Genomic DNA, 15,457 nt, shown 5'->3' with positions numbered 1-15,457 from the left:
TATCCAGTTTGTGAGACATAGCCATTGAGGGCCCATTTAGTCTACATCTTGCATTAACTTGCATCCCTCTATGGACACATTGAAGAAAGAATTGCCACTGGCTTGAGCATTGTATTTACACATTTATTACTAGGTTTACAAATTTTAAGAAAAATTCTGAACTGATGATCGTTAACATTAATGATTGAAAATCTATTCATCTTTAACAATAATATCTATAACTAAACAAAAGTGGTGAACAGCTTGAAACTCCAAAAATACAAGGCTCATATTTTTCAATTTATTTATTCGAAGATTGATTTTTGACTGACCAACTTTTCTAATGCAAACTTGAAAATGTCAGCATCGGAGAAAAAATCCTTACTGTAGAAGGAAAAATGTGAAAACATCAATGTGCATATAGCCTACTGTTTTAATATAATTTAAATAAATTTAAGAATGCAAGGAATTGTATTTTTTTATATACATTTCAGTTCAGTGTATTTTTAATACATTTTGGCTGTATTTTAATTAATTTACCTTCATTTACTGTTGATGTATCACTGTTAATAGTAACCTGTATAGAAGATACAGATTCTAGAAATTTCAGATCAAATTTTTAATAATAACATGCTATGTTAATACAGTTCATAGCATACCTCTACACTGGTAATGGTGAGATTTCAGGTGTCTTTCCCGCAACCTCATTCGCTCCTGGTGAAAACTGACGTGATTGTTGAGTGGATGATACAAGGGGTGCTTCTCATTTCCTAAATTGTGCATCCTCGTTTCCTCGCTCCTCCGTCCTCGAGCCCGTGACCCGGAAACCGATCAAAGTCCGCCATCATGAAGGATGTATCAATTCTCTAACTGCACCACGAGTAGGCAAGGACAGAGGAAGCTTACCAAGGACGCTTGAGTGAGGAAACACAGGAGCTTCCTATGCGGAAGACTTTTTGGTCGAAGCACCTGACGCATGTATTAATTCTTCTCCTCCTTCACATCTGACACAATAGTTTTAATTTGTGTATCACCTTTGCAGTTTAAATAAACCATAATTGACACACTTCAACAGTGCATCTTGAATTATTTGTATTTATTATGAATATATTAATAAATACATTTCAATGACATAACGGCAAGCGCGGTGAGGTACTGCAGCTGCGCAAAAACGCGCTCTGAAGTGACACGTGAGTAGGACATTTCATTTTACAAGTCCGTCTTGCTTTGATTCCTCAGTCCTTGTTTCCTTTCCTTGGATCCTTTCTTCATTTCCTAAGAGGGTGGAGCTAAGAAGCGAGGACAGGAAGCAAGGAAAGGAAATGAGGATGCACAAATTTAGAAATGAGAAGCACCCAGGGAGACCTGCGGCTCAACAATGCTTGTTGTCATGTTGGACCATAACACACTATCACTGTTTGTGCAGTAAACGTAATGTCCATCTATAGGGAAACGCCCCATGTTTACATTGACCCCCAGCTTTATCTTTATAAGCTGTGTTTTTTTATCCTGTTGCTGAAAGGACATGCAGCGCACAAGCAGTAGTGAGCCCTCTAGCAGCAGATGACTGTATTGGATGTCTTTTCTCTATCTACTGGCATGATTAGTGAATGCATTTGTGCTGAAACTGATTAATCGATAAGCTTAATCGATCATATTATTAACGACGAATAATCGATCATCAATTTTTCATTAACATCCCTTATTTGGACTATTTGTACAAGTATTTACATTGAGTTTACATTGATATGTAAAACTAGCTTTAAGATGGTACTGCCTCTTTAAGAATAGCGGCAGTTCTATCAGGAAGACTCGCAGACTTGAGTGAAATTTAAGATGACATTTATTTGATGAATATAAAACAGAAATGTAATGTCTCTCTTTGGCGTAAGCCCCGTCTGGTGGTCCGAAGAAGCTGTACTTGGAACAGTCATATCCTGCTGGAGATAGGAGGCAGGGACAAGGAGCCTACCCCCGTGTAGGACGGGACTCAACTGGGGGTGGTGGGGTGGTGGAGGTTGCTGTGTTAGCACACTGAAACAGCAATGTGATAGATTGTGAGCAGACTTATAAAGCAATGGGTTACATGTGATTGGCTAGGAGTTACCTAGCTAATGGTGCAATGATGTACAACTGCTAGTCTTCCTGCTAGAACTACGCTGCGCTTACAGTTCTGTAAGTGTCTCAGAAGTGTTTTTCTGTACTGCGTTCCTACTACGTGTGATCGGATTCAGTGTGTCTTTATAATTTTTTTTTTTTACTTAATTATTTTCCTTGAGGTTCAATTATAATGTTAGTAAAGGTTTTTGCACAAAAACAGTCATAATGTAGTATTAAATTACCTTTTCCACCTGCCTCTGGCCCTCTGGCTGAAACACACAGTTTTCTGTGCTGTCCCCTTTAAGACTTCAGTATAGACGCACACTGTGTTATGATTGGCTAACATCTTTGAAGTGCAAACACTCCCCGACAACACTCGTGGAACACATTTTTCCAAGAATAAAATAACGAAAATGTGCAAGCAATTTGCAAAATCCCCTGAAAGCACTCAGTCTAGGCAATTAGTAATAGTTATATGTACAAATTTATGTGAAGCACACAATCAAACTACAGTTGTTCCGAATGATAACAATCGAAAACTGAACAAAGTCGGCAGACTGTTGCTCCCGAAAACGTATATTACTAGGAATACAAGATATGGTGATATAATTATGCTGTATAAGGTTGGGAACAGTCCAGACTTACACAAGCTGCGAATGTGAAGAGTTAATAAATCTGTATCCAGCTGTAATGGACGGTCGACCCAGGTGTTCACCTCCCATGTAATGGGGAATACAGGATTTTCACCAGGTGGGAGTCGCACCCCTGATCATTTCACCGGTTGACCTCGACTGTTTCGTTGCTTGAATATGGGATAATACAAGTCCAGACAGGTTCATTTCAGTCGAAATACGGGACATCCTGGCTAAAACGAGACGGATGAGACGGCAGCACTGCTCAATCTTTCAATTTAAGTTTCTTTGCATATTCTGAATCATAATAGTTCTCAGAATTATATTTAGAGAAAAGAGTGATGCTGAATTACCACAGCCAGGAATGGCACAACGTTTTTGAATCTTCCCTGACATCTCATCTCTTTGTTAGTTAACAGCAATTGTCCCTCTGTGTGTATAGCAATGGCTGAACCTGTCTAGCTCTCATCATTCACTCTGACTGCGCACCAGTGGGCAGACCAAAAAGGCAATGATGTAGGAGGAGGCGTTGATCTCTTGCTGTGGAGGCAGTCATGCATTAATGAAGCCGCCCCCCCCCCCCCAAGTGACGTAGGGAAGTCGGGGAAGTAGAGAACGAGCCGTTTTTGCAGCTTGGTGTCAATAAATGCTCTTTTTGGACTAGGGAAGTTTTGAGGTCTGAAACTTTATGTTTTTATAGTACAATAAACTTTGTCAAAATATCAAGGACAGTTTATTCCTCATGACATGACCCCTTTAAAAGAGACATTGTTCAATGAAAATGGATTGCGTCAATCTAATTTTTTAACACATATTGCATGGAACGAGTCAAACCAAACTTTCACTCTCATAATGTGTATCCTCGACACCTCCTGACCCATTGCAGCCAAATAACATAAAGTTCCTATTGACCTGTTTCAGTAACGTAACTTTCCTCGAACGCCGATTTTGTTATGCCATATAAGGAATTGAGAGAAAGCAGTTTAAGACACCTGGGTTTCTCCTCAAGACTTAATGTGGCCATGTAAACACAAGCTGCGCTTTGATGGGTGTTTGAAGAGTGCACATGTACGTGAACAGACCGGATAACAAACGTCATAGGATGGAGCCCAACAACAAGTCAACACAGTGGGAAAAGCAAATACAATATAAACTATAACCTTTTGTACACACCAATGTAAAATGTGGACTGTCCCTCACGTTCGCATATATGCACTGGTACATTGGGGGAATCCCGGAGTTTTATGTAAGAGGGAAATCCCACTATTGCAGCACAAATCCGCTGCAGGTCGCGATGCAAGTTAAGCAAACAAAAACAGCAACAACTCTGAAATATCTGGAAATAAAGTGAAGCAACAGGGAATAAAATAGTGAAGTCTTCCTCGGATACCATGTTTTTTGTTTTTTACACAAGTGTCATGGGTAAATTACTTTGCTGTGGAGAAAGTTGCTTACTGACCAAGCCGCATGTAAACGGGAGTACAGAGAACGGGGCTTATACAGTGAATGTAAACCAGAACACTGCTTTCTCGCAATAGCCCGCTTTCTCGCAATAAGCCGCTTTCTGGTGTCCATGTAAACGTAGTGTCGCAATTACCCTAGCAAAATGAAAAACACTTCTTACATAATACATATAACTTGCGGAGTAGTATGCGAATAACGAAAATCTATAAAAATGTTGTCAAATGTGGTTAGAATCTGTCTCTGACCAATTAAGTATGTGGTTTGAATGATCCAGTCTGATCACAGTGCTTCTTCGGTGAATTTACATTTGGCTTTTAGTGTGGTCAAGTGCTATCCGATAGGGATCAGATCGCCAAAAAGCACTTTAATGTCGGGTGTAATGTCAGGGGGGATAAAGGTGTGTACTAAACCTGCTTTATGTACTTTAAAAATGGATAAAGAAGATTAACATCTCTAATTGTGGTGGTTTGTCAAAAATGTGTTAATGATGGTAATTCCAAAGGTCATGAAATCTCGACATTCCTCAACGATCCCCTCCTCTCATGTTCTGCACTGAGATTTGATTTAAATCCACACAGCCACCCTGTATATATCTTGCATTTGTGGAAGTGTTTTGAATGTGAAGCACGTTTACTTGATAATGTGCTTTGATTTTCATGAGTAATGGATGCCGTTTTCTTAAAACTCTTTTGTTGTCAGAACATTCAAAAAGAACGTCATACGCCATTCGCAAGATTTTTCCAGCTGAAATCCAATTGAAGTCTGAAAACAATTAATTTAGAGATTTTTGGTTTTGTTTTAAGACTTTTAGTATTAAGGGCATGTTGTACTAACTGTTTGCAGGTTCCACAGCTTCCCAGGAATTCTTTTCATAACGCTACTGTTAACTGCCACAGACAGAGACAAGGGTCAAAGCTCAGAGACAGTCATACAGCGCATCACAGGGCAAACAGGGGTTAAGTGTGTAGCTCAAGGGCACAGTGACAGGCATTTGAACCTGGAATCCTCTTGTGTATGTTTCAGAGCTCTTTCCAATATGCCACCACCACCAAAAAAACAAAGTAAAGTTCTGTTAATTCTTCGTCTGGCCTGATCCAGCCAGAAGTTCAGATTTTAACTTACCCTGCCAACATTTTTTACTGACTCTGCCGCATATGTGATAAATCTAAATCTATTTGTTGTGTCAGAAAAAAATATATTTATATCTCTCATTAACACTATTTTTTATTTACAAAAACCTTTAGTGTAACTCATAAGCAATTCATTTTTCTGTAAATCGATGGCACTGTGAAACATCTTCTCACGTGAACTTGCTTGAAACTAATGTTTATAATGTTCAACCCATTCTAACTGATGCTTCCAAAACATCACAAGTGATTCTTGCATTTTTTAACAAAACCTCATCTGCGTTTGGATGCTTGAAATCATTTGTGACATCTTAAAATTAGCACAATTCAACAACAATATTTAGACAAACATTATCAAGGCATACAAAAGGCATAAAAATACACGTACATGATTAACAAACGTAGAGGGCAAGTCAGTATGTTTACATGTGCAGTTATAATTGAGTTAAAGCAGGTTTTTGCATAGTCAAGCTATAGTCTTCATCTGTCTGTCCAAATGTACATGAAACAATGTGTAATTAAACATTTAAAAGAAGGACGTCAGCTGAGAAAGTGCGGGTAATATGCGTCTTTCGTAGCTTGCGCAGTCTCTTAGTCCGACTTTGCAAAAATTGGTCTGGTATGATTTCAGTCAGACTAAAGTGTTTACATGACATTTTAAAAAGACAAATTATTTTCCCTCAGAAATCGAACTTTTAAAGTGCATGTACTGTAAACGTACCAAGTGATGGTTCCATCAACTGGCCCCTAACTCTTCGCAATAGTCTCGGGCTTGGACTGTGCTTATAGAGCCCATCCTTGGTGTATCATGTAAATACCAAGGTGTATACCAAGTACCATGAGTATGTGCCAATATTTGCAACATTGAAAATACCCAGGTATACAGAGCTAGTTTTAAAGATATTTAAAGAACGTGTTTTTCTTTAGAGCTTTAGGTTGAAAGTGATATGTGCGGAGTGTCCCGTGTACTGGTTTAGATTGTGGGCTGTGCGAAAGGCCTGCTCTCTGCTGTGTGGAATGTGTTTATGGGCTGTCTCTTCCTGCAGTGCCTATATTACACACATTTTTGACCCAGGGTGAGGAGATCAGTAGCTGTTGACTGACTGAACACACATTCATTAAGGATCTCGGGGAATGTTCCAGATTCTTTCAATGTCCTCACAGTTTTCTTCTCCCAGTGTAACTCCTTCGCCAAAATAGTTTTGACAATGTTTGTAAACACTCAGATGACATCAGGCATACCACGTACTGTTTTGAAACATTAAGTGAAATCTGGTTTTCAAATATTCCCATGCTAATGCTGTTATGTCACATTTAAACGAATAGTTTCCCCAAAAATATCGTTACTCGCCCTTATGTCGTTCCAAACCCGTATGACTTACTTTCTTCCGTGGAACAAAAAAGGAGATGATGGGCAGAATGTTAGCCTCAGTCACCGTTCACTTTCATTTTATGAAAAAAGATGCAATTAAAGTGAATGATGATTGAGGCTAACCTTCTGTCTAACATCTTTCATGTTCCATGGAAGAAAGTCAAATGGGTTTGGAACAACTCATGGTAGGTAAAGAATGATTTTTTTGATTTTTTTTATATCTGTGTGCATTGCTCTTTGGACCAGTTGTCCAGGATATTCCTTTACAGCACAGTTTTGAGGTGTTTTCTACTATCATGTTTTTTTTGGCATTCTCTCTCTTCCTGTAGGATTACCAAGCCCCTGACCTTTGCCGACTGCGTGGGGGATGAGCTTCCTCTGGGCTGGGAGGTGGTGTATGACCAGCAGGTGGGCGTCTACTACATCGATCACATCAATAGTAAGTTCACCTCTTTAGTTCCATCTTTAAACTACATATTCTACACAGCTGCTCCAGCAGCAGCTCTGTTAAAACATGGTGAACAAGACCTTTTCTAAGTTGTGTATTGGCTTGATGTTAAATGTTTTTTGTAGGGCTGTCGATTTAACACGTTAATTCAATGCGATTAGTTATATAAAATGTAACAGGTTAAAAAAATGAACACAATTAATCATGTCCCCTGAACATAATAAGGAATATTTCTACCATTGGAGCAATTTAAGCTTGAAGTACAGCGCAATTCCAAATGCAGGGAACGCAAGACCAAGTTTCAAACTACGTTTTACTTGACACAGTGGCTTAAAAATGACACATCCTTAGAAAAGCCCTTATAATAAATCTGTTTCTAACAGATTGCCAAATTAAATTGCAAAATAGATTGCTGTGGACTGTAGGCCATCGACAGTTCAATAACGTTCAATAATATGGAAATTAACAATAAATTGCCTTCTAAAGCCACTTTTTGTATTGTCTTATCAATGCTTTACTCATCTGCCACAATAATGTAATGCATTTTAATTATCTGAATCATTATATTTATAAAATACAGTACTGTGCAAAAGTCTTAGTCACATAAGGTGTTTCACAAAAGCATTCTTAAGTCTTAAGATGGTTATTTATATCTTCAGCTTTAGTGTCAATGTTAGACTCTCAAACATTACTTTTGCAAATAGAAAAAATTAGAATAGAAGAACAGGGAGCCCTGCAACAGATGTTATGGCCCCCACAAAGCCCCCGACTGAACATCATGTCTGTCTGAGATTACATATAAAGACAGAGGCAACTGAGACAGCCTAAATAGATAGAAGAACTGTGGTGAATTCTCCAAGAAGCTTGGAACATCCTATCTGCCAACAACCAAGAAAAACTGTGTCCAGGTTTACCTAGGAGAATTGGGGCTGTTTTAAAGGCAAAGGTGGTCACATCAAATATTGATTTAGCTTTTTTATGTTTACTGGACTTTGTATGACATTTAAGTGATAAATGAAAACTATTTATGTCATTATTTTTGAAGACATTCTCACTATGCAACATTTTTCACAAGTGCCTAAAGCTTTTGCACAGTATTGTATATTATATTTAATTTTTTAAATATAACTTTTTGAAATTATTTAATCATTATGTATTTAATTAATGTTACTTGAGGGACTTTCTTAGCAAATATGTTTATATGCGATTTAATTGTGATTAATTTGATTGATTGGCATCTTGTGTAATTAATTCAATGAATTTGAACGACAGCCCTATTTTTATTTATTTTTTATATTCTGTTTTGTTTTTTATTTTGTTTTGTTTTGTCCAATCTTTAGACCTGACTGTCTGCACTGACATTTTGCAAGAGAAGTAATCAGATCAGTTTGTTCAGACAGTGTCGTCAATATCTGTTATATCTATTTCGGTTGCTATAGGAATGATGTAGGCTCAATTAATATCATTGTATTACCATGATACATGTCCATGATAATATCAAGGTACTTTTTGGTACAATGTGAAGTCAACTTTGCTGAGCTTTTTGATTCGAACTGTAGTTGTATGTGCCTTATGTGAATGTTTCTTTCATGTTGTATTATTTTGTCCCTTGCCTTTTTATATGTACTTTTGGCTACACCTAAGCAAAATATAATTACTTTTTATGGAATGATTTTCAAATTCTTGCTATGGTTTCAAGAGGTACAGGACAATAAAGTCATTTTACTCATGGGTGATGGCTTTAACTCTACAGTAGCTGCATTTACATGACGCCTAATAATCTGTCAATAATTCATCTGGTAGCTCAATCGACATGAAAAGCATTTATTTAAAAACCTTGATTGGAACAAAATGATCCAGTTGAGCTTGATCGAAAGAAAGATGTGGTGCAAAACCTTAACAATCTGTTAAATTGGGGGCCTGGGTAGCTCAGTGGTAAAGACGCTGGCTACCACCCCTGGAGTTCGCTAGTTTGAATCCCAGGGTGTGCTGAGTGACTCCAGCCAGGTCTCCTAAGCAACCAAATTGGCCCGGTTGCTAGGGAGGGTAGAGTCACATGGGGTAACCTCCTCATGGTTGCTATAATGTGGTTCGTTCTCAGTGGGGCGTGTGGTGAGTTGAGCGTGGGTGGCGTGAAGCCTCCACACGCGCTATGTCTCCGTGGCAACGCGCTCAACAAGCCACGTGATGAGCGGGTTGACGATCTTAGACACGGAGGCAACTGGGATTCGTCCTCCACCGCCCAGACTGAGGCGAATCAGTATGTGACCACAAGGACTTAAAAGCACATTGGGAATTGGGCATTCCAAATTGGGAGAAAAAGGGGAAAAATCCCCCCCCCCCCCCCCCCAAAAAAAAAAACAATTTGTTAAATCAAATAATTGACATATTAACTACTTTCACAGTCAGAGTCAAAAATACCTCTCTATGTACTTTCATCAAGAGGTGTCTAGTTATTGGAGGATGTTGTATGGTATGTTGCTATGTTGCTTTGGATAAAGACATTTGCTAAACGTGTAAATGTAATTTTGTGAAGCTGCTTCTATTATTCGTCTTTTATTAGATGATGTATTGAAGTAATCGTAATGAGAAGAAAACTTTCATGGCATATTTTAAATATGATAGAAAAGGCAAACACTGCAGTTAAACACTCCCATGCCGAGTAGCCACCTTCTAAGGGGGCGTTCCCACAGTACACGTTCTTGCATTTTGTCGATGCTGTTTTTTAATTGTCCACAATTGTCATTATGGATTGATGTTTCTCTCCTGCAGAGACAACTCAGATAGAGAACCCTCGCACACAATGGCGTCAGGAGCAGGAGCGCATGTTAAAGGAGTACCTGGTGGTAGCGCAGGAGGCTCTTAATGCTAAGAAAGAGATGTATCAGATCAAACAGCAAAGACTGGAGCTGGCACAGCAAGAGATGCAGCTCTTCAATCAGCTCACTCAAGATGACAACCGCTCCATCACAAGTTGTGAGACACCTTCACATTTCTCTCCCCCTTTTTGCTGCTGATTCAGCAGTCTACTGTTCCAATCCATTAGTCATATTTTATGAGGTTTCAATGAAGTCATTCTTACTGTTGGTCTGGTAATGTATCACTCATTGGCTGGAATCTGTCCCTTTCCTCACCCGTACTTCCATGTCCTCCTCCCTTCCTTTGTTTCTCTAACTCTCTTCGTTACTGTACCTCGTCACTCCCAGTTCAGCCCTCATTTTTCCCTCACTTTCTTCTCCCCTTCCTGCCTCCATTCAGCAGTTCTGCTATTTCTTCCTGTCTCTTACTGAAACATCTCTGCATTTATTCATACAGGTCACTTACAAAAAATGTGCCATGGTGTTACCACTGTTTTTGGACTTGGTGCCATGGTAGTACCATGTATTAGGATACTACCATGATGGTAATACCAGGATATTCTTTGAAGTATCATGTAAATACCATTGTATATGAATATGCTAGTACTTGTATACCATCATGGATTTACTAACATCACTGTACACACCAAGTTACCGGCGCAGCACTTTTTTGTAAGGGCTGATTATGTGAATAAAAATAACATATTATCAGACAACCATATAAACACCCCCACGTAATAAAATACAGTGGGGTTCAAAAGTCCACTTGTGAAAATGCATCTATTTTGCTTTTTTCTATTTTATTAATGTTCTTTTTATTACAAATTATATGGTAACACACTTTAAAATAAGGTACTATCTGTTAACATTAGTTAACTACAGTAACATGAACTAACAATAAATAATACTTTGGCAGCACTTATTAATGTTGCGTAATGCAAAACTAATCTAGTTAAAAAAATATTGAAATTAAATGTTGTTTGTTAACATTAGTCAATGTATTATGAACTAACCTGAACTAACAATGAACATTTATAATTTATAAATTAACTTTAGCCAAAATTAAGGAATAGTTCACCCAAAATGAAAATTCTCTCATCATATACTCACCCTCATGCCATCCCAGATGTGTATGACTTTCTTGCTTCTGCTGAACACAAATGAAAAATATCTCAGCTCTGTAGGTTCATACAATGCAAGTGCTTGGTGGCCAGAACTTAGAAGTTAACATGGTCAGTGTAATAAATTAGCTTATTTGATTAGTGCAGACTTTTTTACATCATCACGTTTCTTTGTTTTACATTTTCAAAATCCTTAAACTTTGTTTATTTCCAGATTTAATTTAGATTTCGAAACCCAGAATTTCGATGTGGCATTTTCCCCTTGTCTTGTTTGAATTGCTCACTTGGAGTTTTGGAGTTTCCTCAACTTTCTCCCATCACTTTTTCACTAATTTTTCTCTGTCTCTCTCATAGCTCACTCTGGTTCCTCTTCAAATGCAAAATATGACCCTGAGCAAATCAAAGCGGAAATCGCCTGTAGGCGTGAGCGGGTAAGTCATTATCCTCTGAGAACAATGCCTCATACGTCAGGCCCGAGAGGGGAGGCAGGGGCCCCTCATATTCTGTGTTGATTGTGTGTTTGTATATGTGTGTTGGGGGGTGGTGGGCACCTTTAGGAACAGGAGGCCTAGGTTTGGGTTAACTGCAGTGTTTCTCAGTGAGAGAGCCGCTGGGCCCCTCTGGATTAGTGCTGTGCTAGAGGAAGAGTCATTGTGTTAGGAAAGTCGGCCTCTGGATGATGAAGTCTTGTGTTTGGCTGGCATTTTATGTTGATAACTAAATCAGTCATATTAAAGGGGTAGTTCACCCAAAAGTGAAAACTCTGTCATTATGTTCTCAAGCTCATTTCATTGAACAACTCATGTGCTATTTTTTTTAATGCAATACAAAGAGACATTTTGAAGACATTTTTCATACAAGCTCCATACATCTCCTGTGCTGTATTCCAAGTCTTCTGAAGTCATTTGATAGCTTTGTGTGAGGAACAGACCAAAATTTATGTCAATATACACTGATAATCTTCCCCTCCACCTTAAAGCTCCTTAAAGCTCATTCAAGTTCACGTTCAGATCCAAAAACTGATATAATTGTTGCAAAATCACCACTGGTTTTCTTGTGTCATAACCAAACATGGTAGTATGAATATGTGGAGTGAAGAATGAAATCTGGATCTTCATGGACCTTTTATGGTGTTTTTATTTATTTATTTATTTATTTATTTTATCATTTAAAAAACAAAAGTTTATTTATGTGAGCTTGAACTTCATGATCACTATGAACTGTAATTGTATGGAAAAAGTTGCACAAAGATACTCCTTTGGAGTTCCATGGAAAAATAACAGCAAGTAACCCAAGTTTTTCAAAAAATAGCTCATTGCGACTTCTGATTCATTTTGATTGAGCACATCACATAATGTTATATTTTGTCTAATGGGCCCTATTATCAACTGTTAATGTTTGTGTGAGGATTACTGCAGTATGGGTGTTCATATCTGTTTTTTTTGTTTTTTTTTTTTGCTTTTATATTGAATGACCCTACATTCCTTAGTTGTGGTTTAGGGAGGGCAGTGTCTGTGTCTGTGTGTGTGTTCGAGGTCTTTTTAAGTTCCCGTCTGGGTGAGTGAGTGTGTTGGACGGATCGGGAAGCATTAGACTTGTCTCTCTGCTGATGACTCAACAGTTTTTTGCAGTGATTGCTCTGAGGGAATCCCACTGTGTATTTTTTATATGTGTTGACCAAGTGGCTCTTGTGTCCACAGCTCTCCAGACTCAAACAGGAGCTGGCTCAGATGAGACAGGAGCTGCAGTACAAGGAAATGGGAGTGGAGACCCTACAGGAGTGAGTCTTCCTCATACACATACGCATAGGGCTCGATCCTTATTTAGGTACCAGAATATCATAGAGGCTTGGGGGTGGGCTGTTTTGCAATAACCTGACAACCAACCAGAATAGCCTTGCAACTTCATAGCAATGCACTTAAAAAATCCCTCAGAACACCTTAGCAACTTCATAAAAGCGTTTCTTTAACCACCCACAACACCCTTGCATTGTGCTTATGAGTTTTGCACAGTCAAGTAGGGTACAACGGGGCTAAAGGCACACCTTAAAGGGGTCATGACATAAGGAATAAAATTTTCTTTGATCTTTTGACGTATAAGAGGTCAGTGAACTGTAAAAACATACTGTAAGTTTCAAAACTCAAAAGTTCCTCCTCACTGCAAAAAGAGCATTTGTTGCAAAACTCCTGGTTCTCTACATCCTCCACATTGTGATGTCACACTGAGGTAGACATTTGCATATGACCGCCTCAACAATAATACATAAACACATACTTTACCTTCAATCACTTCCTTAGCCCACCCAGTAGTGGTTAGCAGTGAGATGGCAAGAAGAGAACAGGTCAGTTTTTTTTTTCTGTTCACAAAGTGTATCAAGATTGAAAAAATACATTTCTTTTTATTGAATATTAATGGAGCAACATAATTAGCATGAACATTTTTTATAACGGAAGGTTGCTTTAATTTAAATTTTTTAATAAAAGGTGGCGAGCCCCACATTTGGGGTAAAATGCCTAATGGGGGTTATAGTGATATCATGGAAATATAGGGACAATAGTTATAAGGCAAACTTTGTCAACTTAGCCAAATACTTTTGAGACTGCAAGATGCTTTTTTGAGTAACAAATTAAGATATTGCTTATTCAAAATAACCACTTCAGAAAATTGTTAACCATTTTCTATTGATTTCAATAACATTTGGCTTTAGAGCCTGCAACATGGGGGCTGTTTACCCCAAACACTATCCTTTCACTTATTGGACAGTTAATAAAAAACTTTTGATTAAATCACCTTGAACAAAACTGAAAATGATAAATCATTATTTTGTCTCAAAATAAATGTGATAGTTTCAGGATTCTCATTAGCTATATAAATGTGCAATATTTAAAAAATAAATAAAAATTAGATCAAATTGCCTCAAAATCAAACTTTAAACATTGCAAGCAATTATATCATGGATCAGGAATGTTTTGCTGTGTATAGTGACAAACAAGTGTTGAGGAAACAGGTGTTAAGGAGAGTACTGTAGTTGCTGTTTAGTGTTTTGGGAGAAAATCAAATCAAATGTGCTTTTTGCCCCGGGGGGCCTTTAGCCCCATTGTACCCTACTCACATTTCCTTCAGAAAATGTAGAAATCCAGTGAAAAAAATCTCATTGACTCTTTATTTCTGTCTGCCCCCATTTCTTTTTTTGTGATTCATCACCACACCCCATCCTATCAAAAACCATCATTAGTTTATTTTCCTGCTTTGCCGTATGTTTCCTGTTTGTGCATGTTTCTGTTTGTCTCAATTTGTGTTTATCCCTGTTTATATGCATCTCTGATTTTGTAGGTTTTTCTCTGTCAATGCAAGCTGTCTTTTAACTGAAAAAAAGTCCAAGTATCCTCAAACTTTGCTTCTTGGATAGGGTCAGTGATTGCATATCAAATGAGACACAGCCTATGATGTCACTCTTTATTTGCTCAATTCAGTTATGACAAAAATTAGATCAGTCTCCCTTTGTTGTTAGTCAACAACATCCCAGATGTGTATGACTTTATTTCTTCTGCTGAACACAAAGATTTTTAGAAACAAAAATGGTTACCCAAGTAAATGGGTGCCAACATTTTTTAACTCCTAATGCATAAAGGCAGCATAAAAGTAATCCATAAGACTCCAGTGGTTAAATCCATATCTTCAGAAGTGATATTATATGTGTGGGTGAGAAATAGATCAATATTTAATTCCTTTTTTACTATCAGTCTCCGCTTTCACATTCTTTTTCTTTTGTTTTTGGCGATTTGCATTCATCATGCATTTCGCCACCTACTGGGCAGGGAGGAGAATTATAGTAAAAAAGGAGTTAAATAATGATCTGTTTCTCACCCACACCTATCATATCGCTTCTGAAGACATGGATTTAACCACTGGAGTCATGTGGATTACTTTTATGCTGCCTTTATTTGCTTTTTGGAGCTTCACAGTTTTGGTGCCCATTAACTTGAATTGTGAGGACCTACAGTGCTGAAATATTCTTCAAAAAATCTTAATTTGTGTTCAGCAGAAGAAAGGCATACACATCTGGAATCGCATGAGGGTGAGTAAATGATGAGAGAATTTTCATTTTCGGGTGAAATATCCCTTTAAATGGCTAAGTGGAATTTATTGCAAGGTTTAATATGTTAGGTTAGGGATTTAGAACAGCCCCTAACCAGAACATTTGAGGAATATCAAGACCTTGCAAGCATTGTGATATTTTTTTTTCAAAGGTAGAATAAGAGTTCTATGCTAAGATACAAAGTGGTCTTTATAGTTAGCACAGCTAGCTAGTGCATTCAGAGCTAATTTCAGCCCTAATTTCACTATTATTCAGTT

The 15,457-nt window shown here is 37.9% G+C and overlaps 1 protein-coding gene across 2 annotated transcripts in view; it reads left to right on the top strand.

Annotated features, from left to right (window-relative positions):
• The window catches only part of LOC127446329 (protein WWC3-like), a 76,260-nt gene that overhangs the window by 35,650 nt on the left and 25,153 nt on the right, over positions 1-15,457 (top strand). For both annotated transcript variants that reach the window (XM_051707153.1, XM_051707152.1), the window contains exons 2-5: positions 7,004-7,113; positions 9,895-10,098; positions 11,456-11,532; positions 12,802-12,881. In XM_051707153.1, the coding sequence (XP_051563113.1) occupies positions 7,004-7,113; positions 9,895-10,098; positions 11,456-11,532; positions 12,802-12,881 (471 nt within the window). The remainder of the gene's footprint in view (positions 1-7,003; positions 7,114-9,894; positions 10,099-11,455; positions 11,533-12,801; positions 12,882-15,457) is intronic.

Source organism: Myxocyprinus asiaticus, chromosome 9, assembly GCF_019703515.2.
Source record: "Myxocyprinus asiaticus isolate MX2 ecotype Aquarium Trade chromosome 9, UBuf_Myxa_2, whole genome shotgun sequence".
Classification (NCBI taxonomy): Eukaryota; Metazoa; Chordata; class Actinopteri; order Cypriniformes; family Catostomidae; genus Myxocyprinus; species Myxocyprinus asiaticus.
Note: the sequence above shows the minus strand (reverse complement) of the source record. Positions and strands in the feature narration are given on the sequence as shown.